The sequence below is a fragment of the Ornithodoros turicata genome, chromosome 4 (assembly GCF_037126465.1).
Source record: "Ornithodoros turicata isolate Travis chromosome 4, ASM3712646v1, whole genome shotgun sequence".
In the NCBI taxonomy this organism is placed as follows: domain Eukaryota; kingdom Metazoa; phylum Arthropoda; class Arachnida; order Ixodida; family Argasidae; genus Ornithodoros; species Ornithodoros turicata.
In genome coordinates, this window is record NC_088204.1 from 19715773 (window position 1) to 19734046 (window position 18274).

The following is an 18274-nucleotide window of genomic DNA, read 5'->3' on the forward strand; positions in this document are numbered from 1 at the left end:
CCGCTCTCTTGATATCGAAAACAACATTCGCATTCATTTTGTGCGAGTGATTAATTCGTAAATGATGAGAATACCAAACCGAAACCAAAATGCAAAGCGCACAGCAGTTCGCCCGGAGGAAGATACTGTGACTTGACCCAGCATTGTCGTCTGCTACGAAGCTTGCATTCCTCAATGCCGGATGACGTCAGCAGTGTTGCTTTCAGCGCCCTCTTGCTTCACAGAGGCGAAGCGCTGACTTCGTAATAATTTGTTCGAATAAAATCTGCGCACTTTGGGAACGCGATATTTCGTATGTATGTTCCTGACGCCCCTAACGCTCCTAACGCCAAGGGTTACTGCTATGTCACAATCTTTGTGGTGATTTTGTTGCGGAGTCCCACTTCAAGCAGACTTTCTGTATCTAGGTGGCATACCTGTATCTACCTTCCATTGTGCGCAGATTTACGTCACAAAAAATTGGGCACAAAACGAATCGTCATGAATGCATGGCGATGACTACGTATTGACAGTAAAAATGGTGACTAACAACTTCCTCTTTATACTACGCGTGCCTCGCACGACCCTCCACCCCGGTTAGTTGGCGTGGGGGCAGGCAGCATCTTTACACCTTTTGGAGGAGATTACGGAAGAGGTGTGTTCGAAGTTGCCTTGATACTGTCTGACGTGGAGACCACTGTTGTTTGTCTGTTTCTGCCGCTTTGGAACGGCTGCTGCATGGATGGCTTGCCCCGCATGTCCTGGCTGCTTCTTCCATCGCCATCGCATGCCTCTGTCTCTCTCTGTCTCTTCTCTGTCTCTCTATAATAATACTGTGAGTATCTATGAGAGCTCTTTGTAATTAATTATACGTACCTCTAGAGGCGTAATGTGTGGGAGCCTCGTTACCATAGAGTGCTTCGTGCGTACTTGGGAATCTGCAAGCTGATGACGTAGCAAGTATAGAAAAATTTCTGGTGGCTTTAATGAATAGATAATTTGCCTGCCTGATAGTTGCATTTTCACTTCACCTTTCTTTTAAGTGCTGCAATTAACGAGTGTGTGATAAAAATGCCTCTGTGAAGTACAGCGCATCAATGGGTACGAAATTTCAGACTTATCTGCTCTGGAAAGTTAACCTGCGTTGTAATATAAGCAATGTGCGAAAACAGTGTCGTTGGAGAGCATTGCAATGACGTGTGTTGGGAGCTTTGAAATTTATAGTGACAGTCTACTCAGGACCCAAACCAAAGCTATACAGATGCTGTTACATGCTTAGTCATGATTAGGGTTCCACATTTTTGGCATTTACTTCTGGGGAGATTCGGCGGGTGTTTTGTCAAATTAGGATATTTTTGGCATTTTAAAACGTTTGCGTCAAGAATAGATGCCGAAAAATCGGCAAATATAGTCACTAAGGAGAAGGGCTATATGGAGTGAGAGCAGCTTTGTAGAAAGACATTGAGAACGCAAAGAATTTCCTTTCCTTTGTTGGAGGGTTCCACGTGTACTTGAACTCCTTTGACCCACTGATCAAAGTGATACAGAGGAAGGTTTTCCCTGAATGTTATACAGGGCGGTATTCACTGCATTCCACCTGGAAATGAGTTGAAGGACAAACGAGAATGTGATGGCCTGAAGGAAGAATAGTGCAACGAAGTAGAGTGGAACCTCTCTATTACGGACACCCACGGGACCAGTGTTCTTGTCCGCTGAAGGGAGGTGTCCGTACACGCTTGAGGTGTTACAGGTGGTGTCCGCGAGGAATCCGGAATTCTAACGTCAACGTGATGTCCACTTGGAGATTCCTTCCAAGAAGAAAACACACAAAAAAAAAGTGTCGCAAAATTCGTTCGTGTTTCTTCATAAAACATAAAAAATATCGAATTCGAAACCACCTGCCACCTTCCGGTTGAAACGGCCCCTCCCTGCTTTGCCTCTTCCGGTGACGTAATTGGCGTTGCCGGCGAGATTCCCTATCGCTCAGCTGACGGCGTCGCCAGGCTGGTTGCAATCCGATGCCACCGAAAGCATGAACGGGGATGTTTCTAGCGGCAGCAGATTGTGAGTCGGAAGACTGCATTTTCTGACGGACGGCCTGCCTTCATAACCGACTCCAGTGGCGGCGGTCCGCACACAGTTGCCTTAATTCTGCTTGGAGCGCGCAGCCGGCTTCAAAATCCGAGTAAATTCATTTTCTAGTGTTTCCGAAAACGAACTGTTTCAAAACGAAATATTCCAGTTGCATGTACTTCAGGCACCCACTATTCCGATCGCACCTTCAGTTCAACCGCGTTTTTTGTCCGGACACTACCGTATAAGTAAGAGCTTTAATGTTTGGCAGAGGAATCCATGCTGTCCGCTGTAGGGGAGTGCCAACCTAGGAGATGTGTTTGTAAATGGATAGTACCAGTAGTTTCGGCATGTAGCACCATATGCAAAAGTGTAGTTCCGAATTTTTGGGAACACGCCCAATTTCCAAAATGATTCGGTGGGAATTTTTTTGCTAATGCCGCGAAAGTGGAACCCTAGTCATGAAACTCAGAGTGAGCACCAGATCAACATGTTTTCAATTGATTGATTACTGCAATTTTATTTATTTCAATTAAAATTGTGTCCAATTATTTATAGCTCAATTTTATAGCCAGCGCTTTTGCTGGTGTGACATCGCAGTGACATCGCTTTCAGCCTGTGTCCTGCCAAGCAATCAGGCCACCGATTCGATACAAAACTTGTGGATGAGGTTTTATCATATCCGAAAACGGTGCTCTATCATCCTTATCTCAGTCCCACACCCTTGTGACATCTGACAAGGTGTGGTACCCATTGCTTACGCCGTAGTGGAACTGAAACTGGATGTTAACATGCGGTTTGTTTTCCTTGTTCATTTCAAAAACTACAATGTTCTGGCCTATGAAATTTTGTATTGGTCATCTACACTTAACATACAGTGGAATCAAACTCGAATCTCAAAATCATTCAATGGCTCCAGACTGTCCTTTCAAAGTACAAAGCAATTCTGAGCAAGGAGTCACTTTAAACGTCCCCACATTCCAGAGGAAGCATTTGCATAATGTTCTCGCACAACTGAACGAGACAACCCTTGTTATGAGAACAAACAAGATAAATCGCTTTCGGAGACAATTGTATCACATGTCGCGGCTTATCTGAAACTCAACTCGTTGTGACAAGTAGGAATGCAGCTAACGCAGCAGAAATATATTGGACTTCATTTCTGTAGCATGGGCATCACAGTCACCTCAGTAGTACTCAGTAGTGTTTGACCAGTTGATTGTACAACTTGAACAATTAATGTTGATGACTGCCTTTTGGCACTGTTAAAAAGATGTCACGAATGTGAGCAACGTATCCTGCCGCGTTATCTGACCTGATAACCTTATCCTAGGCACTGGCACAACATTGTCGCACTGCTCCACAAAATCTGTCCCACTCCCTCGGCGCTCCTCCCCCAACGGCCGACCCCTGCCATCCCCTCCAGCACCTCGGGGTGACATGACACATCACCATCTAGACCAGCAGCAACATGGGGTGCATGACTCCACTGCGGGCTCTCCCGTGTCTGAGGTGATAAAGCCAGGCAAGGAGACTACCATAGAGATCACCAAAGAAAAGCTGGGACTGGGCCTCAGCATCGTCGGCGGTTCAGACACTCCACTGGTGAGTGGAACAAGGGGAAAAATGTTGATCATCATATTGATCAATGTTCGTGTGTTCTCGTGGTAGCGTGTGTATGGAGGAGCAAGTATATTTGGTTGCAGATTTTCAAACGTAGTTTCCTGTTCCATCCCCTTTTCCTTTTTTTTTGCTTGGTAATTGCAGACCTCTCAGTGATTGTGTGTGGTATAGAGCAGTGGTGCTCATCTGGGGTTCTGTAAACCTTGTCCTAACATTTCGTGAACTTCAGTACCTCCAGGTCCTACTCGTGAAACTTGCCACGTACCACTGCACCTACCATGTGGCAGGGATGGGCATCAATACACTTTTGCTGTGTTGAAATATAAATACAAAATGCTTTCAATATATATTTAAATACTTGGAATAAATACTTTGCAATCGTATTATGTAAATACAGAATATAAATACAGTATTTAAATACTTTCATGAGTACATTGAATGAGCAAATAATTAAGGTCAATACAGACTGAACAACTGTTTATATGAGCATTCAAGCAGACCATTACGAAGTAACAGCGTTCCTTCAACGTGGTGATTTTAATGATTAAATTATTTAATTAGACAACTTTATCACCCACGCAGCTCCTGTTTGATCAGACGATGTTGGTTCATGAAATAAATTAGCGTCACCACAGGAGTTAAAGAACAATATGCATATCCAGAAAGTCCTGTAGCATCTAGACATTGGTCCTGGAGTCCTTGTGAGGTTTCTGAGCCAAAGCCTCATATATGGTATTGAGTGCAGTGTTGGTAGAAATGAGTAACGTTGATGACATTCAATTGCTGACACAAGTACAGTGTCGACATATGCTCGAAAGAAACTCCTAAAAGTGTACTATTGCTTCAAGACTTCAGGCGAGGTGAATAACCTCTAGCCTCTAAACAAGGCCCCAGTCATGACAGTACATGCAGCTGCGAAATTTGGAAATATGCGCATTTGATGGATATACATGTATTTACAAAGTATTCATGCAAATGGATACTCAAACAGTATTTGTATTGAAATACAAATATAAATACATTTTCCAGACTGTATTTACGTACAAGATATAAATAGATGTATTTATATTTTAAATAGTATTTCAAATGCAATGTATTTAAATACTGCCCATCACTGCCACCACATATGTAACAAGACTTGCCTTCAGTATCCCGCCGTGTTCGACATCTAATCGTTGGCATCGGGACTGGCACCGAGATTGCCTGATATCGCATGTGGCTCTTGTCATAGAGAGTGTTGCCAGCAGCTGTTGTCATCGTTGGTTGGCCCAACCGACAATCCAATCTCAAAATAGAGAATCAAATAATATAATAATAAATAAATCAAAATCAATAGTTCTCTACTTGTACGAGATCTAGCTCGCATGACACATTTCTTAAAGTTGTGTCTACGATTGTGTAGTAGAAGGTTCCCTGAAGCCTTGCTGGTACGATCACTTACAAGCAATGAACAGGGCCTAAAAAAGGCACCTGGCCGGACACCCCACAGTAAAACTATACATTACAAAACTACATTCAAACATCACAAAACAAAACCACATTACAAAACTATCTGGTGTTAATTTACAACTTGAGAGGAACATCCTAATCACCAAAGGCTAATATTTGCTTGAGAGTGATGCAAGGACCATATTTGAGGACAAATGCATGGCACATGTGAGTGATTAGCATATTAATAACCTAGTGAGTGTGATTGTTTGCCTTTTTTCTGCAACCAAATTATTTCCTGTGCTTCAGGGTGCTGTAATCATCCACGAGGTCTATCCAGATGGAGCAGCTGCAATGGATGGACGCCTTCGACCTGGAGACCAGATCCTCGAGGTGACAGGAAGCTACCTTTCTACGTTTACTTCAATAACTTCCACACCAAAGCTGTACCTGTCCTTTTTAGTTCACCATTATATTCTCACCAAATCCGCTCCTGCACCGGTGTAGTGAATCAGTTGTCATTATGAAACGTCTGTTACATGATCACGAAAATAAAGTGTTGCTCATTGTTGATACCATTCTCAACACAAAGAGCCCCAAACCTTCTACCGGCAGGTAAACACAGAGGACCTGCGAGAAGCCTGTCACGAGGCAGCCATCGGGGCACTCAGACAAACATCTTCGGTTGTGCGCATGGTCGTATTCAGAGAAGAAGAGCCACATCAGGATGTCTTCACCGTGGACCTCCACAAAAAGGCCGGACGGGGCCTCGGACTGAGTATAGTAGGGCGACACAACGCTCCAGGGGTTTTCATCTCTGAGGTAGGCGGACAGCATATTCCCTCTAAACTTTTCTACCATGAAGTGAATGGTGCAATCGCAGGTAGTTCGTGGCGGGGTAGCACAACTAGACGGCCGCCTGTGTCAGGGGGACCAGATCCTGGAAGTAAACGGCCACGACTTAACGTCTGCCAGTCAGGAACATGCTGCAGCTCTCCTCAAAACAACGCTGGGAAGGATCAACCTCAAGGTGTCGAGGTTACGGAGAGCTGCCTCTCAACGATCCACTATTGCAGTGTCCAAGTCTGACTCGTGAGAACTCTTTGATTGCTCGATTACCCTGTCGAATCATAATTATTGTGCTACCTTGGGGAGCTAGCTCACATGTTTCTTCATTTTTCCTCATGCGTACGGCTCAGGAACCTCAAGGTGAGCTTTCCGTGAGGAGCCAAAATAATGTTGCATAACCCAGTTTTATTGCTGTTCACTACTGAGTATGCGGTAGTTATAGACCACAGCATCCTGTTCCTTACGCATCCTTTAGAACAAATGCCACATTAGAAGGTCCTGGTCTGATTTTGAAATATGGCTCTCATGGCATTGTGTCGTTATATATCTTTCAACCCCTAAGCATCTGATGCAAAAAGCCAATCTGATCCTTGTGTTTGCCCTAGAAAACACCTTTCAGTAAGTTTTGGATTTTCTCCCATTATGCTTAATGACTGGCCTTAGTCAACTAAATTCCCCTGAAAATCCCTAGCAAATGAATGGCATTTCAAGATTTCTTTTGCCTCTTGTGAAAAGCAGTACATGAATTGTGTTGCATTCCAGGGCTGATGGTAGAGATAAGGCACATACCTCTAGGTAGAGGTTAGAGAACTTAGCCTGTACCTCACTTTGAGCCCATATCGAATTATCTCTAACCTTTACTGCATGTGGTTCACAATTCATATGTTTTGCATTGTATACAGGGTGTATTATTATTCGACACAGTATTTTTTTCTATATCCGTGACAGCAGCGCTGGTGATATCTTGGCAGGCAGGTTATGCAGCCAGACAGACATCTTGTAGGACAGTGTATGCAACTACTGGGCAACTAATTAGCTAAAATTAATTCATTATCTAATTAATTGGATGTTTTCTTTGAAATACGAGAAGGAAGGAAGGAATGGAGCAAATTATTATTGAAATTCATCGTCCTTATTAAACACCCTGAGAACCGAATGTACCTTGAGATATAAATTGCCAGATTTCACTATGCAAATGAGCCAAAAGCAGAACTACGCTCTTTTCGAGCATGGGAACGACGCAACTTTTGCCTTATATTGGTCGGTGGGCGGTCTATCTGGCCAACAGATTAGCGCCTATTTCAATCAGCCCCATCGGTCCAAAGCACATGGCCCTGTAGCATATGGGTTGGTTATCTCTCGCTCTTTCTACACTCGAGTAGTGCATAGTTCTGGTTTCGGCTCATTAGCATTGCAGTTTATATCTCAAGGTTCGCTTCTCAGGGTGTTTAATAAGGATGATGGACTCGAACAATAACAGACTCCAATTCTGCTATCTCACATTTTCCAGAAAACATCTCATTAATAAGTTAAAATTACTTAATGTACACTAAATAGTCATCCAGTAGTTGCATACACTGTCCTACAGGACGTCCACCTGGCCACATAACCTGCCTGCCAAGATATCAGTGCTGATCTCGCAGCGTTTTTATTAAAAAATCTGTAGAATAAAAAAAAAAGGACACCCTGTATATTTGGTACGGTTTCAGGTCCTAAATGTCTTTTGTGCCCCCATTTATACATGAATATTACTAAACTGACACGTCTTCTTGTTCAACACAGCGCTGCTAACGGGACTATGCTGGTCACCCTGGAGCGTGGCGTAGAAGGCTTGGGCTTCAGCATCGTGGGTGGAGCAGGCTCTCCTCACGGTGACCTGCCTATTTACGTGAAGACAGTCTTCGACTCGGGTGCTGCGGCACGTGACGGTCGTCTCCGCCGTGGAGACACCCTCCTTGCTGTCAATGGACATTCTCTTGAGGGCCTTACCCACCAGGAAGCCGTCGAACTGCTCCGCGATGCTCGCGGCATGGTGGTGCTTACCGTGCTGCCCGCTTCCGACTCGGCATCCTGATACGTGGATCATGACAGTGTGGCAAGACAGTTTTTCCCATCGCCTGTCACGAGGTGTAGAGATTAAGGTACAAGGCATAATTATCCTAGTGCAAGTTGTAATCGTCGCTGTGGTCAGAATAATTTGAGGCGTTTGTGTGTGGGAGCTACCTTACTGTGGCTGAACTTTTAAGTCCCCATATTGTGATCATGCTTTATACATAGCTGTAGGAAAAAAAATTTCACAAGCCCACAATAATTGTCGATTACGGTCGAACCTTGAAATGACAAAATTTGGAGGGATCGTGATTTCCCTCATTTCGTCGAAATTTGAAAGGATTTTTATGCCACAAAGAGGCTAGCATCATAAATGTGCCCATACTTCTAGAATCTCAACGGTACGGTCATGGAAGTATTCTAAGTCCTGGTAGGAGCACCTTATGTGTAACATGTTATGTTCCGGGATAGCACAATCACTTTTCCTGGTCCCTGTGGATGATGCGAACAGGCGAGCCACCGTGTGTATCACTCGTACTTCCACCAGAAACGGTATTTTACGTCTCTCTGGGGGTAGCGTACACTGTCGCCAGCACGCGCTTGTGCCTTTTGCTGGTTTCCCTGACCTTGGGGGGCAGGTGCTAAGGACGGATTAAATGCTCTTCAGAATTTTTCTTTCACTGTATTGAGGTGCCTGCTTAACATTTTTTTTTTTTTGTTCTAGCAGGGGTTAAAATGTATTGTTTCTCATTGTCACCTTATGGGGAATATCAAGTATTTTGTTGTATCTCATTTCACTGTAATGAGGTTAGACCGCATTTGTAGTCTTGCTCTGTTGTGAGACTTGCAACTGGGAACGGTTGAGTTGGACAATAGAGTCAGGTAGTCTTTTTAAAAGAAGGTAGAGATAGTCATAATCTTATGACTCACGGTGAGGTAGTCTTGAGAGACCGTGACATTGCTACGTTGATTAACAACGTAATTACTTTCTTAGTCAGGAGGTACTACTTCAATCTGATGGTGCACACCTTGTAATATTTAAAAAAATACTTTTCCCCTACATTTCTACTTACAATATGAAGTGGAGTGCTTGAGAGACGTATATTTTATGACGGAGAACGAATTATACTTGTACAATATGCCTTTGTTTTACTGGGCACTTGAAACTTTCAGTTGCAGTGCGGTAGCCTCCCAACACAATTCCTAGGTGCATTCCAAAAACAGAAAAGGTGGCTGACGAAGTGGTGGCGATAAAACGGTGCTTTCATTCTGCACGTCCACGCAAAAGGGAACTTAATCAAAGGACTGGCTCAGCCTCAGAACTTTTTACATAGAGTGCCGGACGTTAGTTTTCAACTGGAGCTGCCATTTGAGCAGCCATTGTATATGCATACAAGACTTTTAACGCTCACAATGCCATATCCGAGGGTTTTAAAGGTATCTGTGTGCACTTGTGGAGCGCTTGCTCGAAAGGCGTGTTTGAAGACAAAACAGCCGGCACTGCGTCGTCCCCGCGGCATGGACGACCACGGACATCGATACTGTGTCCCTGTCTCGAGGTGGTCGTCTGCATTTGAGTCTCAAGGAAGTTGAACAGCACTACCAATGGCTTCAAAGAAGTTGACTGCCTGCCTGCCTTCCCACGGGTTGACCGACTGCATCGGTTGCAACAGCTAGAACAACAACAAGAAAATTTTATTCTGTCACAAATGTGGTGGTGGGAATGTTACTTGAGGTACTTCTAGAGGTTACACGAGAGTACTATATTATACTAACTTTGAGCTTTTTCTTGACGTAATTTTTTTAAAAGAGCGATTTGCTGTCAGCGTTGTTGAGCTGTTTTTTAGACCATTCGTTTTTCTTTCCTCATCTATACCCAAGAAACGTGTTGAAAAGACTGCGATCTGTGAAGTTGAACTTTTGTGCTTGAGCCTCGTTGTAGTAAGGCATTTGAAGTATCGAGGTAGTATTATATATAGTGGTTAGTGGAAAATGTCTCGCATCCAGGTAATAATTGCACGTGGAACGTCACCGGTCTGCAGCCTGCAGCTTTGAAGGGACAGAGATGCCTCTATTTCCTTGCATTTCAGTAAATTGATAGCCGCGGTTCTGACGTTTGACGTGACGGTTTCACGTTCTCCGTCAAGTGCGTGCGTTTCTGCATAATATCCGAGCTCTGTGCATAGATATAATGTCTGCTGCAACGAAGTTCAACCACAACATGAGAACGAGATGCCCCCCCACCCTGCCGCATACGGGACGGATGGCCCCGTGCCACCCTACCTCACGGGACCAAAAATGTGACGGTATCATCTCTCCCGAATTACCGAGCTGCTAACTGGCGACGACGCCACAGAAATATTTCTAATTTCACCGGGGTGGTGCGAGGCGTCCGGGCGGCTGAGACGAGGAGTGTGTGCATGTGTGTGCAGATGCAAATTGAGCAATATAGGTTACATTCAGCTGCCAGGAACGTAAAACGTGTCTCGTTATGCCAGAGGTCCGTAAACGCCTCTATTTTTTAAAGGATGTAGCGTCAGCTTTTTCCCCCCGATTTCTGAAAAAAAGAAAAGACGCAGAAAAAAAACCCAGACCACAAAGAAAGCTTTTTCATCAGTCAATTTTTTGGAAGCACAAGAGACGTGAGGAGGAAGCGGATTCGAATATAAAGATGGTCCACCATCAGATTTTTGACGTGCCATTGTTAAAATAGAACACCTGGTTAGTCGAGAGTCTTGTAGCTGGTATTCGCATTAAAGTCAGACTATTTTTATCTGCTGTAGTATAAACCCTGTAACGATGTGTCACTTTTGCCAACCTAGTTCTGAAATAAGAAGAGCAAATGATAATGGATGGGCTTGTTAGCAGTTTAGATATGACATCCTTTTGAGCTGAGCAATCCAAATTGTGTTAAAAAAAACTTGCTCTGGCATCTCAAAAATTTGAGTGTGGCCCATTTTGACACTATACTTAATAACTTCTAGCCCACGCACGGAATCTATGCCCTCTCTCCGCACCGAAACATTACTACTCTTGCAACGCGATCCCCCAACGCCGGACCAAGTCTACTGCGCATATCGTCGACTCCTTCGAAGGCGTATTCAAGGAAGTAGGTAGCATTAGAAGAGACAAACCGTATATCGCTCGTTTTTACTCTTTGATCGTTTCTTGCGCTGCATGTTAAAAAAAAAATGCTACAACCACATTGTAAACTATAACTACGCATTTCTCAACACTCAGTCTGGGTCTGGTGCCAGGGATTTACTAGATTTCAGCAACGGTTGCTCGTGGTCTCTTTTTTTTTTTCTGTGATACCCGTTTTCGCATTTTTCTCTTTCATACACATCAGGGCGCACTTGCGTTGAGGACATTCCTCAGTGCCGTCCCTGGTAGTTTTGCCAGTGCTCTACGCACGTGCAGCGTCGAGGACAGTAGTGCATGCCCGAATCTCTTCAACATTCATGCAAGTGGGCCCAGGTTCATCAAGATACTGCAGGACAACACAGAAATTGCACAACTGTTTCCTCCACTTTCAATTGAAGTTTTTTTAAGCAACATGCATGGGAGACACAATGTGTGACACAAAAGTGTGGCACATTCCATTCCAGGAAAGAATTAATGATTCATCAAATAGGAGCAAGATTCTGGAATGCACTTATGAACTGTTATATTGTATCTCTGGAGTTTTCAGGTTGCTTTTCCTTAGGACGTGGTGCTAGAAGGACCTAATTTACATGAGAAGCAGCATTGTTGAACAACTTCTACTCTTTGATTCATTAGTAGTTCTATTAACATTTTTTCCTTCAAAAAGTCAACCCCGAAGCTACAAATGAGTATCGTGAGCGAAGAGCCTGTTTGTACTTAGTCATGCTAGGTACCATTTTGAGAACTTGCAAGCATTGTACCATGTTCACTGTCATGTTCCTTGCGGGGAATTTTGTGTTCACCATGCAATCAACTACTTCCAGGCTATCATGTAAATTATGGCGGCTCGAAAGGGCTTGTTGATGACAATTCATGTCAGGCGACAGACTGAGCGTCGGGAACGTGTTGTGGCTGTGCAGTAGCAAAGACGATAATGCAGTTAGTGGTTGCACTGGCAACCTCTTCTCTTAGCAGGTGCATTACGCAAGCCATGTACATATGCAGTTCTATTTACATACAAGACCTTTCCCCTTTTTCACAAGTGAAGTTACGGAGTGGTTCTACTTAAAATCACCTCCTTCCCTGCGGTGTGTTGTTGAGGCGGAAGATACCCTGCTTTAGGAGGTTTTTGAGCAAGTCACATTGTTTATAAAAATTGTTGAAGAAAAATAAAGAAGGAAATATATGACACAAGGAGGCTGTGTGTGCACTTTGTGGTTCATTGCGTAAACAAGGACTTCCAGCTAGCTCCTTGTTCAGTTATTGTTTATTGTTTACTCCTGTCGCACATATAGTATGGATTTCTCTGCCTTGTGCTTAAAGTTCTTCAGGTCCAGGAATGACATAATGTATGTATGTATGATAATGGGAACTCCTATCCAGAATTCTTTTTTTACTTGTTTGTTATGATGGCTTACAGCGTGTTGCTTATAATATGTAGGTGTCATTTTTTGTGACAACCTGCTGTGCTGCTGCCAAACTCATTTCGAAGTGAAAACTGCCATATGGGTTGACATACAGAAGACACAGAGCTTTGTGGTAAGAGATTAAAAAGATGTTTGAAACCGCTAATCTTCCTGGAGCCCGATCTTCGACTTGTCGTTATCCTAAAACGGGTTAAATGCATCACTGTGGCCCGTGATTGGCCACGAGCTCTTGCGAGCTTTGGAGCGCGCGAACTTTAAATATTACAATAGCGATCGATATGTGAAAGTTCAAGATTGGGGCCCTGGTAACTTCAGCTCTGCTAAAATTATCAACAGGTAAAGCATATAATATAAACACCAGAAGCTATATATTAGCCAGAAAGTATAACTAACACCCAACAGCAATATCCACAAGTTCGTCCATTAGCTGTGGATGTTTTCTCGCTGTGCAACTGGAAACAACTTTCGTGGTCTGGCGTTTTGTGTGTAGAGTGCAAAGTTTTTTTTATTTCTCTACGAATTGCGGAATTTTTTGTGAATGACATGCTATGCAGTAAGCATTTCCAAAAGCTAGTCCAGTCTAGGCCGAGGGATAACGTAAATGTATGGCACGAGATGGCGCTGGCTTGCGTTTTGCCTTCTCGTCTTCCTTCACTACCTTCTCGCACAATTTTTTACCCTTGTGGACGCGAAAAAGTGTTGGCGGTTGACGCACACCTGTACAGGGATATTTCTTGGTGTAAGAATCGGATATCTTTTAATGTAAGTATTTTACGTGATTTTCTGGTAGTCATTAGGCTGCGGGAAGCTTTGCAGAAACCGCTGCTTGCGACGCAGGCATACTGTCGTCTGCTATTAAATGTGAAAATAGACGGAACGGAGAAGTAACAGGTAGTGCGATATACGCACTCCTTGTTGCAGTGGGCGACAGCTCTCAACACACGAACACGCGCGTAAATTATATGCATTGCAGACGACAACAGACTCTTTAGTATCTAAGGTCCAGACTGTGAAGAAAGACGTGAGTGCAGACAACTAAGACAGTGGAAATGAGCGAGATATATTCAACAATTATTGAGTGATTGGATAGGTTTTGCTACGCACAAATGAGAATCGTTGTAATGATGATCATTTCGAATGATGTAAGGTTCAGATCATGCCTGTATTCGTGGGCGACTCATTTCAGACATGTCTCTGCTCTGCTTTTTCCTCTGGTGTGTACAGAGCAATGACAATTGTAGTGTTGCTCACGTTGAAAAGCGCCGCAATCCAGCTTTGTCCACAAGTGATGAAGAGTGCGCGGGAGGTGCTCTTTGACGTGAAATTAGAGGACACTGTGCTTCACCAACCCCAGCGATACAAGCATGAGAAGAGAGGGTGACCTCCTCTCCCACTTCGAAATCATCAGATATATATTCCCAGTGTCCCAGTGTCATATACTAAAGTCACCTTCACTTTCAATAATTCGCCCCAGTAGAAAAAAATATTTAAGCAACTTAAGATTATTATAATGAACAATTAGATTTGCGAATAATGGCTTGTAATAAATAACTCAAAATCTCCTTTGCGTATTCTTCTGTACCCCCTTCTCTTTTTTCTTTTCTTTTTTATCGCTGCACATCAAGTAGCTGTGGTGACAGCGCGACTCTAAATATTTTGCTGAAGAGATCGATGATTTTACGTGATTCGTGATTGAATGGAGTGCTGGAGATGACGTCATTGGATTAGCGAGTAGACCCAGTTACAGCTCTGAATTACAGCAATTCTGCCACAATCCACTCCATTTCAATTGGTTGTCGGAGGTTTGTTTACGTTCGGACTCAAATTCATTTTCGTGTCGTATAAGATGTGCTGTAAAGCTTTTTGAAGTGATTTTCTTCGTGTGGGAACATTTACGTGGTACAGTTCCCGAGGAAGATAATGCATGCCGTTATCGAAAGTGCTTTCTTTCAACGCGAGTTTTATCATCAGTATCACACACCTTGTACACAGGATTGTGGCGCAAAATGGGGTGCGGTTATGCAAAGCAACCGCCTTAGGACCCGGTGTTTCAAACGCCTTAGACTTTTATTTTATTACGGCAGCACGCAAACATTCACCGTGTCGCGTAAGTTTGATAATCGGATATCCTCCAGAACGGGAATAATTATAGACAATTCTGCGCTCACTTTTTAAGATATAAATTGAAGAGAGAGAGAGAGAGAAACAAAGACGAGCATTACTGAGGGCCACGCTACCGGTGAAGTTGTCGAAAGGCCCCGCACCTCCCTACAATCTTAAAACAAAACTTCGCCGAATAACATGCTCCCAGGCAACCGCAATCCCTTCTCTCCTCTAATTTGCTGAAAACGGGAGCTGTACGCCTTATTGTGACGCTTGTGTGGAAAGGCGTAGGCTTCGTGTTTTCAACAAATTCTGAGAGGCGACGTCGTTTGTGATTATGGTTGGCTACACTGTTGAAACAGAACTTCACTGCATAGCACGCTCCTAGCCAACCATCATTCCAAATGATGTAGTAATTATGCGTCCTGTTGATTTGTTGAAAATGGGAGGAGGCTTCCTATACCGGGGACACATTATGCATGTCCCAGGTAGGCGCCTTCCCTTGTTTTGAACATACCATTATATGATAACATTCGGAATGGTGGTAGGCTAGGATAGTGTTATGTGGTGAAGTTCTGTTTTACCAGCACCACCACCACCTGTTTTAAAAGTGTAGGAGCCTATACGTCGTGGATGACTGAACTGTTCGTTGCTGTCCCCGGGTATCAAGAAAGAAGAAGAAGAGAGAGAGAGAAAAAAAGGAAACGATACTTACGCACATACCTGTTTGAGCTCAAATCGAAAGTAACAACAGTTGATGTTCATGAATTGGTCTCACGCACACAGGGCGCGCTGGGATCGGGTGACGGTCGACTGGAGGTCAAACCATATTCTTCATTTTGTTCGGAGTTTTGCTGCACGATCCCTTGCGAGGTGTGACAATTTCGGAACATCCGTCCGAAAGAAATAGCGATTCCCCGTTCAGCTGCGATTCGGTATCGTCGAATGATTCGGTATAGGGTTGCCGCACGAAGGCCAGTTTTACGTGGCAGGTCATTGAACAAAATGTGTCCTTATATATTTTCAGATCCAGAAAATTACTTAATAGCAAACCCCCTAATTACATCGCCTCATATCCAACCAGAATTATATTTCTTATTTGCTCGTGCAATCCTACGATCAATCCCAAACAAGTTGGGGGGGGGGGGGGGGTAGTTATATCTATCTTTATTATCCTAAGTCTACTTTTTAGAACCCTATCAAAATTTAAATCAATATCCATAAACCCAATTTAGCAAAAATCTCATTTTGAATTTTTATTAATACATTCATCCTATTAACTTTCATTCGTGCTTGCCCGGTAGAACCTCATTTATTAATATTAATAATTATTATAAATTTATCTTTTTTTTAATCATCCCATTCCTAAAATAGAAATTTTAGCTAAACCCAAGTATATACCTTGAAATTGTAAAATAGGATAAATCTTAAATATCTTCTACTTTTGACACAAATAAAGTTTATTAAAAAGATATATATAATAAAAATTCGAATTGGTAAAATCACGCTGTCATCGTCAATAAATCATAATGCAACCAAACCAAAGTCTCACGACCAATAAATATAAATATATCAACAAACCAATACATATAGTCGCGGAAGATCGTCTGAGGATACCTATACGAAAGGCCGCTAGCATTGCCGCACTGTTTCATTATGGCGTCAAACACCGAAAAGTTTGCAGTGTGAAGATGGGGCTGCCGAAGCGAAGCAACACTTGCTGTGCTCGCTGTTGCTCTCAACGGATGAGCAGCAATAGAGTTGCTTTTTCATCCCCCCCCCCCCCGCATTTTGCCGACCCTGTGTCTCTCCTTCACGGCAGACATATCGGTAGAGTGCACCTGTCAGCTATTGGCACAAATGTCCCATCGCGCGCCGTGCACGAAAAATCAATTATTTCATATTTTAGTCTTTTATAAAAACTCAGGGAGCATACCAAAACTGTGTTCACAACAAAAGAACCGAACGTGAACATATCTGCTTATGTCACGCTCTCGTCCGACAGATGCACAAAAGCATTGGACGAGTTGTTTGTTGACACATCACTCGACAGCGATGCCGCTACGTAATGCGCGATGTGATTTGTTTGCAAGATTCATGAACCGTCGAAAAATGCAGGTTCCGGTCCCTGCGGTTGAAGCCACGTTATATTCCTCCCTGCGTGTTTCTTTTACTAACTTTTACTTGGCGCCAGTTTTCTCGCTGCTTTGGGGCGAGCTTGGGCACCCACGCTATTTTCGAAAAATATTATTGGGTTTTGGGTCAACACAGAGTCGTCGTCACCGTGAGTGCGCATTGCGCAAAACACTGTTTCGATTCGGGGCGTGCGCAGCGACATCCCCTTACATCTTTGGGTCCCCGAAGCGCTTGGGTTAAGACTATACCTTTTCGCGTGCGCACCCAAAGCGGAAAGCGCAGTTTGTGTACAGTGCATGCGTAGGGTTGACTACGCTATTTCTCTGCGTACCCAAACTGCTTATCGGATCTCGTATGCTAAAACTCGCTATATAGTGTTCGACCAGTTTGAAAAGTCTGAAGTGGTTACACCTTCACCTCGAAATAATGTCCATCTTCGGACGGCCCTCGATTGGGATGAACCACTTTACATCCAGTCTGGATTTCGTGAAAATGGGTCCTCCTCTCACTTGGCAGGCAGCATCGCGTTGCATCATCAGAGAGCCGCAAATAATATCGATGTCGAACGGACGTAACACCGTTGCCGTTCTAGGTCTTCCGCATGAGCGCGTGATTGTCCTAAATCTTCTTTCGTTACAGCCCCCCTCTTTTTCAGCCCGAACTTGACCCGTCTATCTCACTCCAAGTGCGTCCCGAAAGGCAGATGGCTCTGAGCATATATTTGCATATCCTCGACAAGAGCCGTTCTTTTGTGCCTTTCAGCCCTTCACTCGGAAGAGTTATGACTGCTATAGAGGTAGACGACTGAGACGAAGTCAATGTGATATGTATAGGGGTTTTTTTTTCATGAAGTGGGAAGGCAGACATGTACGAGATACTAGGTCTAATATCTCGTATGTCTGCCTTCAGTACCTGTACTGAAGCCAGAAATAGTTGGAAAGGAAAGTTTTTTTGAAAAGTATTGAAGGTGCATTGAAGATGGCACTTGGGTATTGGTCATCAAAGATTTATTATTATTATTATTTGATCCTATAACGCATTATTGGCTCGTGTATGCGCTGCATTCCAAAATAGTCGTTAGTCAAAAATAAAAAGACAAACAAAAAGTAATTAAGGTATTGAGTAAAAAATGCTGAAAACGTCTTTGAAATAGGTTAAAAATACCTTTAGGAAAAAGTATGCGAGTCAGATACTAAAATGCAAACAAAAATTTAAAATCGAGGATTTTGAGTACGTTACTCAAGATATACGTACAGGTGTTTCTTTTCTTTCTTTCTTTTTTCTTTTTTTTTTTGGGGGGGGGGGGTACATTGTGGACCGCGGGTGTCCTGCAGGTTTTCCAAGCTATATTAATTAATCTATATTGAATGATTAAAAAATTATGTCGTATGCAAAACGTTGAGACGTTTGCAAGAGCGACGTTCACACGCGGGTTTTGTCATAGTTTTGTTTCGCAATTTTCG

At 43.4% G+C, this 18274-nt stretch overlaps 2 protein-coding genes and 1 long non-coding RNA gene across 6 annotated transcripts in view; 2 read left to right on the forward strand and 1 right to left on the reverse strand.

Annotated features, from left to right (window-relative positions):
• Positions 1–12343, forward strand: part of LOC135391272 (multiple PDZ domain protein-like) — a 107638-nt gene extending 95295 nt beyond the window's left edge. For 2 of the 4 annotated variants that reach the window (XM_064621458.1, XM_064621459.1), the window contains exons 29-33: positions 3386–3657; positions 5413–5496; positions 5719–5925; positions 5987–6195; positions 7735–12343. In XM_064621458.1, coding sequence (XP_064477528.1) covers positions 3386–3657; positions 5413–5496; positions 5719–5925; positions 5987–6195; positions 7735–8026 — 1064 coding nt within the window. In that variant the 3' untranslated portion in view covers positions 8027–12343. The remainder of the gene's footprint in view (positions 1–3385; positions 3658–5412; positions 5497–5718; positions 5926–5986; positions 6196–7734) is intronic. The other 2 variants (XR_010421899.1, XM_064621460.1) reach the window with 2 other exon arrangements.
• Positions 465–4818, reverse strand: LOC135391273 (uncharacterized). The gene is made up of 3 exons (XR_010421900.1): positions 4797–4818; positions 856–917; positions 465–801 (listed from the first exon to the last, which is right to left on the reverse strand). It is a non-coding gene; the product is annotated as an uncharacterized LOC135391273 (long non-coding RNA).
• Positions 12344–13249: 906 nt separating the features above from the next.
• LOC135392771 (uncharacterized) overlaps positions 13250–18274 on the forward strand; it is a 62515-nt gene continuing 57490 nt past the window's right edge. Inside the window, exon 1 of the mRNA XM_064623491.1 lies at positions 13250–13334. The gene's annotated coding sequence lies outside the window, so the exon portion shown is untranslated. The remainder of the gene's footprint in view (positions 13335–18274) is intronic.